Source organism: Fukomys damarensis, unplaced genomic scaffold (assembly GCF_012274545.1).
Source record: "Fukomys damarensis isolate Sample0158 unplaced genomic scaffold, DMR_v1.0_HiC HiC_scaffold_23, whole genome shotgun sequence".
In the NCBI taxonomy this organism is placed as follows: domain Eukaryota; kingdom Metazoa; phylum Chordata; class Mammalia; order Rodentia; family Bathyergidae; genus Fukomys; species Fukomys damarensis.
The window spans coordinates 11,935,742-11,950,662 of NW_022900935.1; the positions used below are offsets into that span (position 1 = coordinate 11,935,742).

The following is a 14,921-nucleotide window of genomic DNA, read 5'->3' on the forward strand; positions in this document are numbered from 1 at the left end:
GCGTCTTTGTCTCCGCTGCTTTTCGCCGCGCTCCTCTGCCTTCTGTGGGCGCGCTCAGCTTCGCTGTGCGGCCATGGCGGCCTCGGGCCCTGGGCTTCCGCTGGCATCTAGAACTTGTTACCGCTGTACCCTAGACGGCAAGATTTGAATCCGAGAACCGCTTCGGTGGGTCGCCAAGAAATAGGCTTGTCATTGAACGCCTTTGCCACGAGATGAAGGCAGGAGTAGTGAAGTGAGAGCCCCAGATCTGAGTCGATCCCGACTTGACCCACTGTCGTAGCTTTTCTGAGGCAGAATTGTGTCCTGCACCGAGGACAGGGTCGGGTGGACTGTTTTGACCCTTCTTCGTGTAACTTCTTCAGTCGTTAATTGAGCTTCCTGACTTTACTTTGAAAAGCAAAAGTCCAATCGGAAATTACGGCTAGGGATTCATCTAAGATCTTCCAACCAGTCTGTCTCGACCTGGAGTGAAATTACACATGACTATGTCATCTTGAGAGATGCTTTTAATTTGTTTGATCTGGCATAGGCATAAAATTTACTAGCTTTTGAGTTTTTCACTGCTCCTTCCAAAAGTTTAGTGTAATTAATTGCAAAGTGGCGGGGGGGGGCTTTGTTTTGTACACTTACTTGAAAGATTGAGATCTGGAGGTTTGTGGAGGGAGTACGTATACTGAACTTTTCATATATAGGTGAAGTCCTTAACTCTAGTCAGTTAGAATGTGATTATCTTGAGAGGAAGGACCACATGTCTTTAATATCTGCATAAGGTAGACATTAGTACATACTGATTGACTGATACGTGAAAGTGAAAAAAATATTGGCAGCAGTCAGATTACAGGAATGGGTTTCATTAAATGACCCCTGTATATCTGAGTTAGTAAGAGACTAGGTTGGGAACAATTTGAGGTAATTTATAGTTAGTGACATTTGTGGCATTAGAATTCATGTATTACATAAATTTTATGGTGAATTATGAAACTACTTCCCTTAAATGCATATTGAATATACCAATAAACAAATACATTGTTAAACTAAATTTTCTGTTGCTTTTTTTTAATGTAGATGGAATCAAAACTGAACCTGCACTAAAGCAGTTTAGGTATTTCTTTTGACAAAAGCAAGTCTTTGTATTGTCAATCTCATATTAAAGCAGAATTCTGTTTTGGGCATATATGAGAACTCAGGTGAAAAATATAATTTTCATTTATTCTTCAACAGGTACACTGGTGTGTGTTTAGCACCTATTCTGTGCCTGGTATGTTCTTAGGCAGAATGTATGCAGCAAGGAACCAACTAGATAAGATCCCTGCCAGGAACCAAGCATGACAGCCTAAAAAATGTTTAGTTAATAGGTACAGTGAATTAACCATTCATATAATTCTATTAGCTCTGTAATGATAGTGAATTTATCAAATAACCCATTGACCCATCTATTATAAAGTCCTGCAGATTGAAGCTTTTGATGTTCTGTGACCTTTTACTAAGTAAATTGAGAGCTAAGGCAAATATTTCTTAATACCCCAAATAACTGAGCCTGATTTTTAAGTGTTCACATATAGTAAATATAATAAATACTACTACCAGATATCATTGTTTATTCAACTAATTTTTCCAATAAATATATATAGAAGGGCCAGAGATTTAGCTCAGTGGTTCTGCCACCTGATTCACAAGCGCAAGGACCTGAATTTGATCCCTGGCACCAAAAAACAAAAACAAATAAATATATATGGAGCACACGTTGAATGTTGGGCACTGTTGTAGGTGCAGTAGTGTTCCCCATAGTGTTTACATCTCATTTGCAGACAGCACACATACTGAACTGAAGATAGTATTGAGTGCTACAAAGAAAACCCAAAGAATAAGAAAGATGGGAGGCTTTTCTGAGGGAGATAATTCTGAGCAGAAACCTGATTGAAAGGTCTAGAAGTGTTTCCATTTAGGAAAACTGAAGAAGAACGTCTTGAAACAGGAATGAACAGAGCACATTGCAAGAACCACAAGATTTGTGTTTGAAGCCAGCAAAGTAAAGTGATGGATAGTGTATAGGAGGTGAGGTTGGTGAGATAAGAGAGTGCTATTGGGAGATTTTAAGCAGGAGATTGTCAACATCTTTTTGTTATTTTTTTGGAGGGGTCTTTGTTTTGGGGTATTTTTGTTTTTGCTTTGTTTTGTTTTTGGTGGTTACAACTTACTTTCATGGTTATTCCAACCTGGACATACTTTATATCATTCTTGTCCTCAGGCTAATGCTGTTTGTGTCTTTATGAACCATGAGTCTTGTTGCTTCCTTTGTCCTCCATTTTTTTTAACCTGTTTGTTTTGATTATTAGTGAATACCGAGTTGACTTGTCTTTTTTTAGGTTTATTTTGTTTTGTACTGGGGAACAACTTGGGACCTTGTGCTTGAGAGGCAGGTGGCGGAACCACTGAGCTAAGTACCCGGCCTGCTTTTTTTTAGTATTTTGTTTTTACAAGGAAAATATTTTTAAATGATACTTGTGAACAGGGGGTTCAGAAAGTTTTTATTGACTTCATAGTAGGATTTTCAACTTAGTATTATCATAGGTAAGAAAGATAAATCCATTAAAATCCATTAGCAACATCACTTTAACAAGAATAATCTAATTCTGATGTTGTACTTCTGTGCAGTGTTTGCATGTGAAAATAGCAGATTTGTTTCATTTTATTTTTATCAAATAAAATACATTATTACTGAGTGCTAGGTGATACATGCTCACTTATTTAAATGACCCCAAGACAGATTTTTAGTTTCCCAGTCCTAAATAAAGCCCTTAAGCCATCTTGACCCTCTTTTTTGTTATATATATATATATTTTTTCCCCCTTTTCACATATCAAAGAACAGCTATTTCATGTGGGCTGTTTTGTAATTTTTAAGTGAATTGCAACATGAGCATTTTACATAGTTTCATAAGTTAATAAATTTAAATATTCATGGTATTCCTAATTCAGTGTTATAGTGAGTTTTACTGGATTATCCTATCATCTAGATGCTTTTCCTTGCAGCTAGTTGATAATTCACAATATAGTATTGCTCCATAAAAAGAACTTTACTGTAACTGAAAGCATTCTCTGTTTGAATTTTTAAAAAATTTATCCTAGCTCTTTGCTGCTTGTGATTATTGCCTGATAAATTGAGAACTCTTAAATCCCTAGACAGGGTCAGAGGTTAAGTAGAAGAGAATGACTAGTTCATCATTCCCAGTCGTTTGTTAACTGTTCATTAGCGCACATCTAAACATTTAAATAACCATTTTCTCATACTGAGGAATTTTATTATATACTATCATATAGTTCCTGTAAGATTTGAGGGGAAGGGTGTTAATGATCAGGTAAAGTATGATGACTGTGTGGGTTTTATCTGTAATTATGTTCTCTGCTTGCTTTGCTTACGTTAAAAATATGAGAAATATGTCTTAGAAACATGCATATTTCTATTCCCTTAGATAATGGTCTAAATTTACTTCTTTGGGTCTGGAGGCTCTTAAAATATCATGTTCTTCATTATTTTTGCCCTTGCATTTTTCATTAATAGAAAAAAAATTACTTCTCTAATGGAGATAGTTAAGATTAGTTAATTGTCCAGACCCCCTTGAGAACAACTCAAGCAAAAGTCTTCTTTTTAGTAAACTGGTCTTTGACTAAATGTTTGACTAAACCATTCCTTAGTCTCCTTATCTTTGTAAGTTCTGGTGGTAGCAGGAGGGTATGGAGTTAGGGTTCCTTATGAGCTTTCTTGTCACTCACTGCCTTTGTTTGTGTACAAGGTGCAACATCTGCCATGGCTTTTGCATTTGTCTTAGTCGCTGCTTTACATAGTCTGTGTTTCGGTAGTGGTTTTATCTTTTTGATTAATAACTAAGTCATGGGTCACTTAACTATAAGTTTTATAGTTATTTTTCCCTTTGGATTTATATTAAATTTAGACGTTTTAGTTTAGTTATGTTTCTGTTAATCTTCACACCAGGTCTCTTCTGTGCTTTAGGTTGATTCTTCATCTCACTGAAACCATTAGGAAAAATCCTTGTGGTTAACAGCAGAGGCTTCAGAGTGTAACCTGTACTCGGGCCTAGAAATTATTTTAAATGGCGACTGATACGTCTCAAGGTGAACTCGTCCATCCTAAGGCACTCCCACTTATAGTAGGAGCTCAGCTGATCCACGCGGACAAGTTAGGTGAGGTAGGGGCTGATGCATTCTTGAAGCTCGCTCTTGGATCAACCCCTGACTTCAGGGCCTGCTGGGTTCTTCTTGGTACAAATTCCTTTCCCTACTTTGGGAAGACTAGGTTGTGAATCTGAAAAAAAAATCTAATCGATACAGAGTTCTTTTCACCTTCCCTTCCCCTCAAATCCCTGAGAAAATCTCCAACCTTTTAAATTTATTCCAAATTATGTGTTTCCATGTGAATCTCTATCTAAAATGAAGTATTTTGAAGACTATTTCTTTAAAAATATGTTTCACTTCAAAAAAAACTTATTAAAAATAATTTGCATCAGATCCTAGAGTCAACTTGAAGAATTCTCCTACATCTTTTAACACCCAGTTAGGCCCCTTGAGAGAGAGAGAGAAAAGAGAATTTTTTTGTTTGCATGTTTGATTATGACCATCTCTTTTCTTAGAAGGTAGAAGATAGCACCATGCCAATTCGCCGAGCTGTGAATTCTACCCGGGAAACTCCGCCCAAAAGCAAACTTGCTGAAGGGGAGGAAGAAAAGCCAGGTAAAACAGTGGTACAAAAGGCAAAAGCTTTTGCTTCAATTTGGAGTATTTCATAAATCCCTTTGAATATAATTATTCTTTTTTCATGGTTAAATGTTCTAGCTACTGGTATATCATGGCCAGATTATGTATGTAAAATAATTGCCTCTTATCTCTAAAGATTTTTTTGGAAGGTGAAAATAGAATGTTCTTGGAATTAAAAATAGAAAAATGGGGAAGATAGGAAAAGATTAACAGTGGGATACTGGACATAACAGTGTCATGAGAATGAAGGTTCTAAGGAATTAAGAAGGATTTGGGTCTGCAGGATGGAGAGTAGAAATCATCAGGAACCCTTAAGGGAAGCAAAAAGGTGACCAAAACATTATTTATAACTGGTACTGGTGGAGAAGAGATTGGCCAGTCAGGTAGGAGCATAATGAATGGAGAGTAATGCAGACCTATGAACTTGAAGTATTAGTGCTCCTTTATAGCATCTAACCACTTCTGCTCCTTTTCCCTCTTTTGTCTTGTGACCCTTTTCTTTCTGCTAGCATTTTCTTTTTTTCCCTTGTATGTTTGCTCAGGTTTTCTAGCACTCTGTGCTGTCCCTGTCATGGCTGTTAGAATCAAATGTTTGCTGACCAGCATAGATTAGAAATAGAAAATACATGCATCTTTTTACATTTAGCTGTTAGTGCACTAGAGGTTTGCACCTAGATTTTTGTCTCCAAATCCTTAGGATGAGTGCTGTATGCCATTTACCTTGGCCTAATGCAGTTAGGGAATGTGAAAATTAAAATATTAAAAAGTAATGAGTGGTGATGAATTGCTTTTCACTGGGATCACTAAACACCATCTTTCAGAATATATGACAAGAGGATTTAGATGTACATTAGAAGAATCAACCAAAAATTTATAAAGTAACTATTATTTCCTAAGTTGTATACTTGTTTAATCTTCTGTATATCTCATTATTTTGTAAGTAGAAATAATTAGACATCAGCCGGGTATGGTGGCACACGCCTGTAATCCCAGCATTTAGGAGGCTGAGGCAGGAGGATTGCTGTGAGTTCGAGACCAGCCTGGGCTACCCAGTGAGTTCCAGGTCAGTCTGAACTACATAGTGAGACTGTCTCAAAAATAAAAATAAACAAACAAAAAAAATTAGACATCACTCATTTTAAATTTTGTAAATTCTACATTTCACACAGGCAGACAGTGATTTAATAAGTTGGAAACACTATCTTGTATATATAATGGTCTCTGTTCAGTGACAATCTTTATTAAGCCATAACTCTAAAGCAACTATAGAGCCTGGGTGTGGTGGCACACACTTTTAATCCCAGCGCTTGGGAAGCTGAGGCAGGAGGATCACACTGAGTTCGAGGCCAGTATGAACTATGTATCGAGACACTATCTCAAAAACAAACAAACAAACAAACAAATAAAGATAAAGCAGATACAGGTGTACCTCACAGATAATTGTTTCAGTTCAAGATTACTGCACTAAACCAAGTGTCATGATAAAGCATTTCCCAGTGCATATAGAAGTTTCACTGACACTATACCATAGTATGTTAAGTGTGTGGCAGACTTATATCTAAGAAAGTACATGCCTTAATTAAAAAGTCTGTTGCTGAAAACACTAATAATCCTCCAGACCTTTAGTGTTAATTGCCGAATAGGGTGGTGGTTGGTGAAGGTTGGAATGGTTGTGTCAATATCTTATACTAACTCAATGAAATTTGCCATATCAGGTGACTCTTCCTTTCAGAGAAAAATTTTCTATGGCATGATACTGTCTAATAGCCTTTTATCCACGATAGAACTTTTTTCAGAGTTGAATTTAATCTTCCTAATTCCTGCCAGCGTCTTATCAACTGCATTTGTTTTTGGGGTACTGGGGATCGAAACTGTGGCCTTGGCGTTGAGTTACAACCCTACCTCATTTTTGTAAAACTTATTTTGAGACATGGTCTCAGTAAGTCACTAAGTCACCCACCCAGGCTGGAGTCAAAATTGCAAGCCTTTTGTCTCATCCTCCCAGAGTGTTGGGATCACAGGTGTGCACTACAGCTCCCAGCTCAATTAAGTAAGTTTACATAAGTCAGATTCTTTTTTCACTTCAACAATGTTCATAGCATCTTCACTAGGCATAGATACTGCTTCTTTGCTCCTCTGAGAGAAGCAGCTCTTCATCCATTCAGATTTTATCATGAGATGCCAGCAGATTAGCTATATCTTTACACTCCACTTGTGAATTTAGTTGTCTTGCTATTTCTGCTATACATCTGCATTTAATTTCTCCATTCAAGTTTTGACACTTCAACAATGTTCATAGCATCTTCACTAGGCATAGATACTGCTTCTTTGCTCCTCTGAGAGAAGCAGCTCTTCATCCATTCAGATTTTATCATGAGATGCCAGCAGATTAGCTATATCTTTACACTCCACTTGTGAATTTAGTTGTCTTGCTATTTCTGCTATACATCTGCATTTAATTTCTCCATTCAAGTTTTGAACCCTCCAAAAGCATCTATGAGGTTGGAATCAACTTCTTCCAAGCTCCTGTTTGTTTGGTTTTGGATTGAATTTGGGTCCTTGCTCTTGCGAGGCAGGCGGCAGAACCACTGAGCTAAATCCCTGGCCCCCAACCTCCTGTTAATTTTGATATTTTGCCTTGTCCTGTGAATCATGAATGTTCTTATTGACCTCTAGAGTGTTGAATCTATTTAAAAAGGATTTCAGTTTATTCTGCCCTTATCTGTTAGAGGAATCACTATCAGTGGCAGCTATAGCCACACCAAAAAAATTTATTTTGAGACAGGATTTTACTATGTAGTTCAGGCTGGCCTCAAACTTGGGATCCTTCTGCCTCAAGCTGTACTGGGATTACAGATGTGTACCCTATTCCCAGCTACAAAATGCATTTCTTAAATAATAAAACATAAAAGTTGAAATTAATCCTTGATCCATGAATTGCAGCATAGATGTTGTGTTAGTAGGCATATAAATGTTAATCTCATATGACTCCACCAGAGCTCTAAGGTAACCAGACGTATTTGTCAGTGAGCAGTAATGTTTTGAAAACAGTCTTTTCTGAGCAATAAGTCTGAACAGAGAACTTAAATATTTAGTAAGCCATGTTGGAAACAGATGTGTTCTCATCTAAGCTTTGTTCCACTGATAGAGCCCAAGACTAGATTTGGTGTAATTCTTAGGAACAATAGGATTTTTAGAATGGTAAATGAACATTGGCTTTGATTTAAAGTCACCAACTAGCTATATTAGCCCCTGATAAGAGTCAGGTGTACTTTGAAGGTAGACATCGACTTCTTTTGCTATGAAAGTCCTAAATGGCATCTTCTAATAATATAAAGTTCTTTTATCCACATAGAAAAATGTATTTTCAGATTATCTTCATCAGTTATTTTAGCTGGTATTCTGAATAACTTGCTGCAGCTTCTGCACCTTGGCTGTTTGCCCCTGTAGTTTCATTTAATAGAGTAGGCTTATTTCTTTAAATCTCATGAACTAACCTCTGCTAGTTTCATGTTTGCTTTTAAAGCTATTTTCTCCCAGCCCTCATAGTTCAAGAGTTAGGGCTTTGCTCTGAATTAGGTCTTTGCTTATGAGACTCTTTTGGCTGGTTTGATCTTCTATCCAGACCACTAAAACCTTCTATATATCAACAATATGACTGTTTCATTTTCTCATTCATATACATTATTTACTAGGGTAGCAATTATAATTCCCTTTAAGAACTTTTCCTTTGCATCCATGACTTGGTCACTATTTCTCACAAGAGGCCTGCCTTTTGTCCTGTCTCAGCTTTTAACATGCCTTTCTCACTTAGTTTAATCATTTCTAGCTTTGGAGTTAAAATAAGAAAAATGCAAGCTGGGACTTAATATGGTGTGTGCCTGTAATTCCAGCACACTGAGAGGCTGAGGCATGAGTATTGCAAGTTCAAGCCTGGCCTGGGCAATTTTGTGATTTAGCAGGACTTTATCTAAGAAATTCAGAAAAGGAGCTGGGGATGTAGCTCAATGCAACGGCCTTGGATTAATCCCCAGTACTCCCCAGAAAAGGTAGTGCTGGTGGGAGTTGCAGCTCTTCATTTCATTTGAACACTTACAGGCCATTGTAGGATTATTTGTTGGCTTAATTTCAATATTATCATGTCTCACGGAGCAGGGAATCCTGAGGAGGGGGTAAAACAGAAACAATTGTTCAGTGGAGCAACCAAAACATATATTTATCAATTAAGTTTGCTGTCTTACATGGACACAATTCTGTGTCACCCAAAAAAGGGAACAATAGTGATAACAAAGGTCACTGATTACAGATCATCATAACTAATTTAAAAGTTTGAAAGCACATGATGTTGGAAAAAGTGGTACAAGCAGACTTATTTAATGTAAGTCTGTCATAAGCTTTCAATTTATTTTTTTTTAAAAAGCTGCAGAGGGGCCGGGGATTTAGCTAAGCAGTTCAGTGGCCTGCCTTGCAAGCGCAAGGACCCGAGTTCAATCTCTGATACCAAAAAAAAAAAAAAAAAAAAAAAACTGCAGCGCACAATTAAATGAGATATGCCTTTTATTTTCTTTTGTTTTTCATCAGTTGTTTCTTTGGTGCTGGGGATTGAATCCAGAGCCTTGTGCATTCAGAATAATGCAAAATTTATAGCTTGCACTATTATAATTATAAGAGGTTCTTGGCTTTTTAAAAAAATAAGGCAATACATAAATATAAGATTAAGTAATTGTAAATTTGGGGGTTTTTTTTGTACTAGGGATCGAACTTGGGACCTTGTGCTTGTGAGGCAGGCAATGGAACCACTAAGCTAAATCCCTGGCCCAATTGTAAATTCTTAATGTTTATAGCCAGTTAGGTCAAATTGTTGGGGTGAGGGTTTAGTTCATGATAGTGCAAGATACATGATGACCAAAAATACACCTTACTGTGGGAAACTTAAATGAGTTATTCTCTATCCCAGAATATAGTATACTATTTTATACTGAAGTTCTACCCTTAGTACTTTGTGATCCTAAGCATATGGGAAACAATTCTACAAGTGTCAGAATAGGCCAAAGGAGGGCAGAAATAATTCATTTAGTATTAAGTGCTGGCCTACAGGCTTCCCCTAAAACATTTTATAATCCTTGTAACTGTGAGGTAAGGATACTGAGACTTGGAGATAGCAGAAGACTTTCCATAAGATCACTGAGCTGGAAAATTATAGACTGAACTGGAATTGAGGTGTATCTAACTCTGAAAATCTTTTGAAGAGATTTGGGAAGTGTACCAAATTAATAAAGTCGAGTCAATTGAAGAACATTAATCTCAGATAGGATTTGTAATTGAAGTTGACTGCTCTGAAATTTATGTTTTGATTTGTTGAGAAATGAGGAATACCTTTATAACTTTACAATCTTATTTTTGCAGTTTGATAGAAGTGGCATTCTTTCATTCTCTTTTATGTAAAAGCCACAAACATAATCTTTTTTTTCTTTGCCTGATTTTTGCCACTGGAGTCCTTTTCTTTGAAATCTCTGCATAAGCAATGTAAGCAGTTCTGTGTTTTGTAGTAGCTTTTCAGAGACTTGCTGTGAAGAAAAGGCAGAAACTGCAGACATTAGTAGTATATTCCCATCTTGTCCCAATCAGTTGTTTCACCTGGAAGTACATGCTAATTTTTAAAGATTTTCTAGTTACAAATGGCTAGCTTTTTAATTATGAGATTACTACTGCAGAATAGACTACTCCAGATTTAGTGTAAATGTGTATTTTCCGGGTTATCTCTTTTTCTCTTGTGTGGTCTGGATAAATATTTGAACAGATAGCTTGAGTCACATAAAGAAAGAGGTTGAGGGCTGGGGAGTTAGCTCATTGGCACCATGCCTGCCTCGCAAGCAAAAGGTCCTGAGTTCGATCCCTGGTACCACAAAAGAAAGAAGGTTCAGTGTATAGCATAGTGATAGAGCAATGTTTAGCATGTGTAAGTCCCTGGGTTCAATCTTCAGCACACCCCCTTTCACACACACAAACACAAAATTAAAAAAAGACTTAAAAAACTATACTCATAGTTGTTTTCACTTTAGAATTCACCTGTTAATTAGAATGTTCGAGGGGCTGGGAATTTAACTCATTGGCATAGCACCTCCCTGGCAAGTGCGAGGTCCTGAGTTTGAATCCCCAGTACCAAAAAAAAGAATGTTTGGCTGGGTCTGTTTAATACAATAAGCCTTACATTTTTATTGATTTGGACTACAATGTATGTATATGTGATACAGTTCTGCTCACCTTATTTTTTAGAACCAGATGGAAGTTCAGAGGAATCTATCTCCACTGTAGAAGAACAAGAGAATGAAACCCCACCTGCTACATCTAGTGAAGCAGAACAGCCCAAGGGAGAACCTGAGACTGAAGAGAAGGAAGAAAATAAACCTTCTGAGGAAACCAAAAAGGAGTAAGGCGTTACACCTTCTGGCTGTTTCTAATTGAAGACCAAGTAAAAGTAAAAGGGATGTAGATCAGATTGAGCTGAAGTATTACAGCATTGGTTTACACTAGGTATTTGATAGTTGGGTTTACTTTTTAGAATTATCATTTGAAATAGTTTTATGCTTGTGTATGGGCTATTGGCATTTGTGGTATTTAGCAGAATAGTGATTTGGGTAATCCAAAAGACTTGACTGTGGAGTGTGCTTTTTTTTTTTTTTGGTATTGGGGATTGAACTCAGGACTTTGCGCTTACGAGGCAAGTGGCGAAACCACTGAGCTAAATCCCCAGCCCTGGAGTGTGCTTTTATGCTTACAATTCATTGTCTGAATATATGGTATTTTAAGCATTGACAAAATCTAGTAAGAAATGAAACACAAGAATCTGACCTGGAGCTAGCTGTGGTGGGGCACACCCATTATCCCAGCACTTGTGAGGTTGAGGCAGGAGGATCATCATGAGTTTGAAGCCAGCCTGGACTACATAGTGAGCTAAAGGCCAGTCTGCACCCCATAGTGAGATCCTGTCTCAAAAGAACAAACGAAAAAACTGACCTGGAAGACCCTTCACCGTTTATTCTTACCTCTGTTCCAGTTTTTACATATTATGCTTTAAAATATCAACCTCTGTCAAGCTGTTGCTAGAGTGATTAATACTCTATATGTTTGGTGGTGCTTTCAATTGGAGGTGACTTTGAGCATCTGAAAGCAAAATTTTCAATTGATGATCTGTATCTGAACGAGGTTATTGTTAGCAGTTCAGTTTTAATTTTAGTGACACCCTAGCATAGCCGGTGGTATTCCATTCTTTTCATAATTGGTCCAGTTAGAAATTATTTTTAAAATAGAAATAACTACTTTCTAGGTAAAATTCTTGGTGAATCCTTTGTCCCAGTTGCATAGGTGTACTTAAGAACTGTGGAATTTTGGTGGCTGTCCTGTATTTTTAAATGTCTAATGCATCTCAATGAAGTACTGCTGTTACTCAGAATAAATTTTATGTAATGCTCCATGGCTTATAGTGATACTAGGATAGTTGCATATTTTTTATAGCACCTTATGAGGGGGTTGTTATAGTTGAGGTGATTTGAGAATCAGATCATTTACTAAGATTGTATATCCAGCTACTAGATGTTCTGGCTAAAATTCAAACCTAGTATTCCGACTTAAGAGCTTGAGTTCTTTCTACCATACCATATTGCATCTATTTTAGTGCTTACTAGAATAAATTTAACATTCTCATTTATTTTGTGTACTGGGTCCTCATACCAGTGCTAGTTTATGTAATTCCTTTTTTCTGCACCTAAGAGAAACATTTTTATTTCATTTATAGTACCATGTTGTTGTTTTTTCGATTTTGTAAATTTTTTCTTGCTACCTTAATGTGTAAATAAATTAAAACATTAACTTATCTCCCCTGATCTGTTTGTCTTTCCTAACTTTATATAGACATTCCCTCAGTATACAAGGGGGATTGGTTACTGAACCCCTTCAGATAATCTGTGCATGTCCTCTATACGCTTAGAAGTCATCCCTAAACTATACATAATACAACGTAAGTGCTTGTGAACAATTGCTTTGCTGTTGTTTAGGGAGTAGTGACACAAAAAAATCTGTACATGTTTGGTCTGAATGCCGTTTTTTCCGAATACTTCTAACCCTTAGACCTCAAACCCAAAAATGCAAAACTCACAGATAGAGCCAACAGTACCTCTTTATGGAAAGTTTTTCTTGCATTATAACATTTGTTTGTTTTAAAGGGAGAAAGATCAATCTAAGGAAAAGGAGAAGAAAGTGAAAAAAACGATACCTTCCTGGGCTACTCTTTCTGCCAGCCAGCTAGCCAGGGCCCAGAAACAAACACCAATGGCTTCCTCACCACGTCCCAAGATGGATGCAATTCTAACTGAGGCCATTAAGGCAAGTTTTTATTTCAGGCAATTTTCTTGGATGTATTATGTTCATCTTTTGCTTGTTTGAAAGTGTCATTCTCTGTCCAGATACCAGAAATCTTACGTTGCTTCCTAAAGGAAATTTAGAAGAAGCCCTGTAAGGTACATGTTTTTCTAATCCAATCACATTTGGCTACCACTGTTGTTTTTTAAAATTCATATTCACTATAGTAAGTTTTTATTTTAATTTTTATTAGGGGCCAGGAATTTAGCTCAGTGACACCACACCTGCCTCACAAGCACAAGGTCCTGAGTTCAATCCCCAGTACCATTTAAAAAGATTGTGTATGTTTTCAATACATAATAATTAATTTTATCGTGGGTGATTGGTACATGTACATAATGTATCTTAATATTTTTTACTTCTGCCCTTGCCTCCCTCCATCTCTTAGTACCCTTTCCATTTGTAAAAGGTCTAACTCTTGTTTCCTATTACCTATCAACTTGATTCATTACAGAGTTTTTACTTGAAGGCTGAAAATGTTTATTCAACAAACATTTAATACCTGCTTTAAAATAAAAACTAAAAAAGTTGGGGGCATAGTTCAATGCAAGACTCTGGGTTCCAGACCCAGTACGAGGGGATGGAGAGACCTTTCTTAAAGTTGGGCATAGTGGTATGTTGTCTAAACTACTGAGGCTGATCCCAGGGATTTGAGGTAACAGTGAGACCTTGTCTCCGAAAACAGAACAAAATAAAAATAACCCAGTGGCTGTGGTGGCACATTACTGTAATCCCAGCAGTCTGGGAGGCTGAGGCAAAAGGATCGCAAATTTGAGCCCAGCCTGGGCAATTTCATTAAGATGCTTCTCAATTTAAAAGGGTTGGGCAAAGTAGCTCAGTGTGAAAACCTTAAGTTCAGTTCCCCAGTACCACAAAAAACAAACTTTGTCTAGATAGCTTGGCTATAATGAGGTCTCTGTTCTTTATATAGCCTTTCCTCAAGGATTTTTCACGAGCATTCAGCCTAGGTTTGAAGGAACAGGGTTGAGAATGAAGGAAGGGACTTAAATTTTAAAACAGTAGAACAGAAACTTACAGCAATAAAAATTTGGCCTGTACTGAACAAAGTATTTGTACAAATCATGTAATTATAAAATATAATGGTCCATGCACTATTAACAAATTATTTTTTAGACCACTGATAACCATTTTTCATGTGAAAGAAAAGTCCTGATGTCTATTTCTGTCTCATTACCAGTTTGGCTGAGCAAAGGATTGCTTGATTTTGCTTTGCTTTGTGTTTTCTCAGCATCAGAAATAAACTTCAGTATGTTAATCGCTCAGAGACATTCACTTATCTTAAGTAGTATGTATTAACAACTTGTTTTAGGTTGTACCTTCTTTTCTGGTCCATCTGCCTGTGAGTTACTGTATTTCCTTGTCTCTGTATAACGTAACATAAAAGTGAGTGAGTATGTTCAGTTTATAGACAGTAGCATCCCAAAACTGATGGACTAGCCCATTAAGTAAATAGCAGATAATACTTCTGTGTTTCAAAATTTAAAACATTTGAAAAAAATTAAACGTTTTCTGCCTTTGTGGCATAATGAGATACTTAATTCTTCTCTGGCCTTTGGACAAATGGAGTAGAATACCTTATTTCTCAAAACTCCCCTTAAAACTTTTCCATCTAGGGCCAGGGATTTAGCTCAGTGGTGCTGCTGCCTGCCTCAGAAGCACAAATTCCCAAGTTCAATCCCTGCTACCAAAAAAAAAAAAAAAAAAAACCCA

The 14,921-nt window shown here is 37.0% G+C and overlaps 1 protein-coding gene across 1 annotated transcript in view; it reads left to right on the forward strand.

The window, feature by feature from the left end:
• The first annotated feature begins 4,011 nt into the window (after nucleotides 1-4,011).
• Nucleotides 4,012-14,921, forward strand: part of Hp1bp3 (heterochromatin protein 1 binding protein 3) — a 16,233-nt gene continuing 5,323 nt past the window's right edge. Inside the window, exons 1-4 of the mRNA XM_033767252.1 lie at nucleotides 4,012-4,207; nucleotides 4,649-4,748; nucleotides 11,049-11,202; nucleotides 12,995-13,154. Of these exons, the coding sequence (XP_033623143.1) occupies nucleotides 4,112-4,207; nucleotides 4,649-4,748; nucleotides 11,049-11,202; nucleotides 12,995-13,154 (510 nt within the window). The 5' untranslated portion in view covers nucleotides 4,012-4,111. The remainder of the gene's footprint in view (nucleotides 4,208-4,648; nucleotides 4,749-11,048; nucleotides 11,203-12,994; nucleotides 13,155-14,921) is intronic.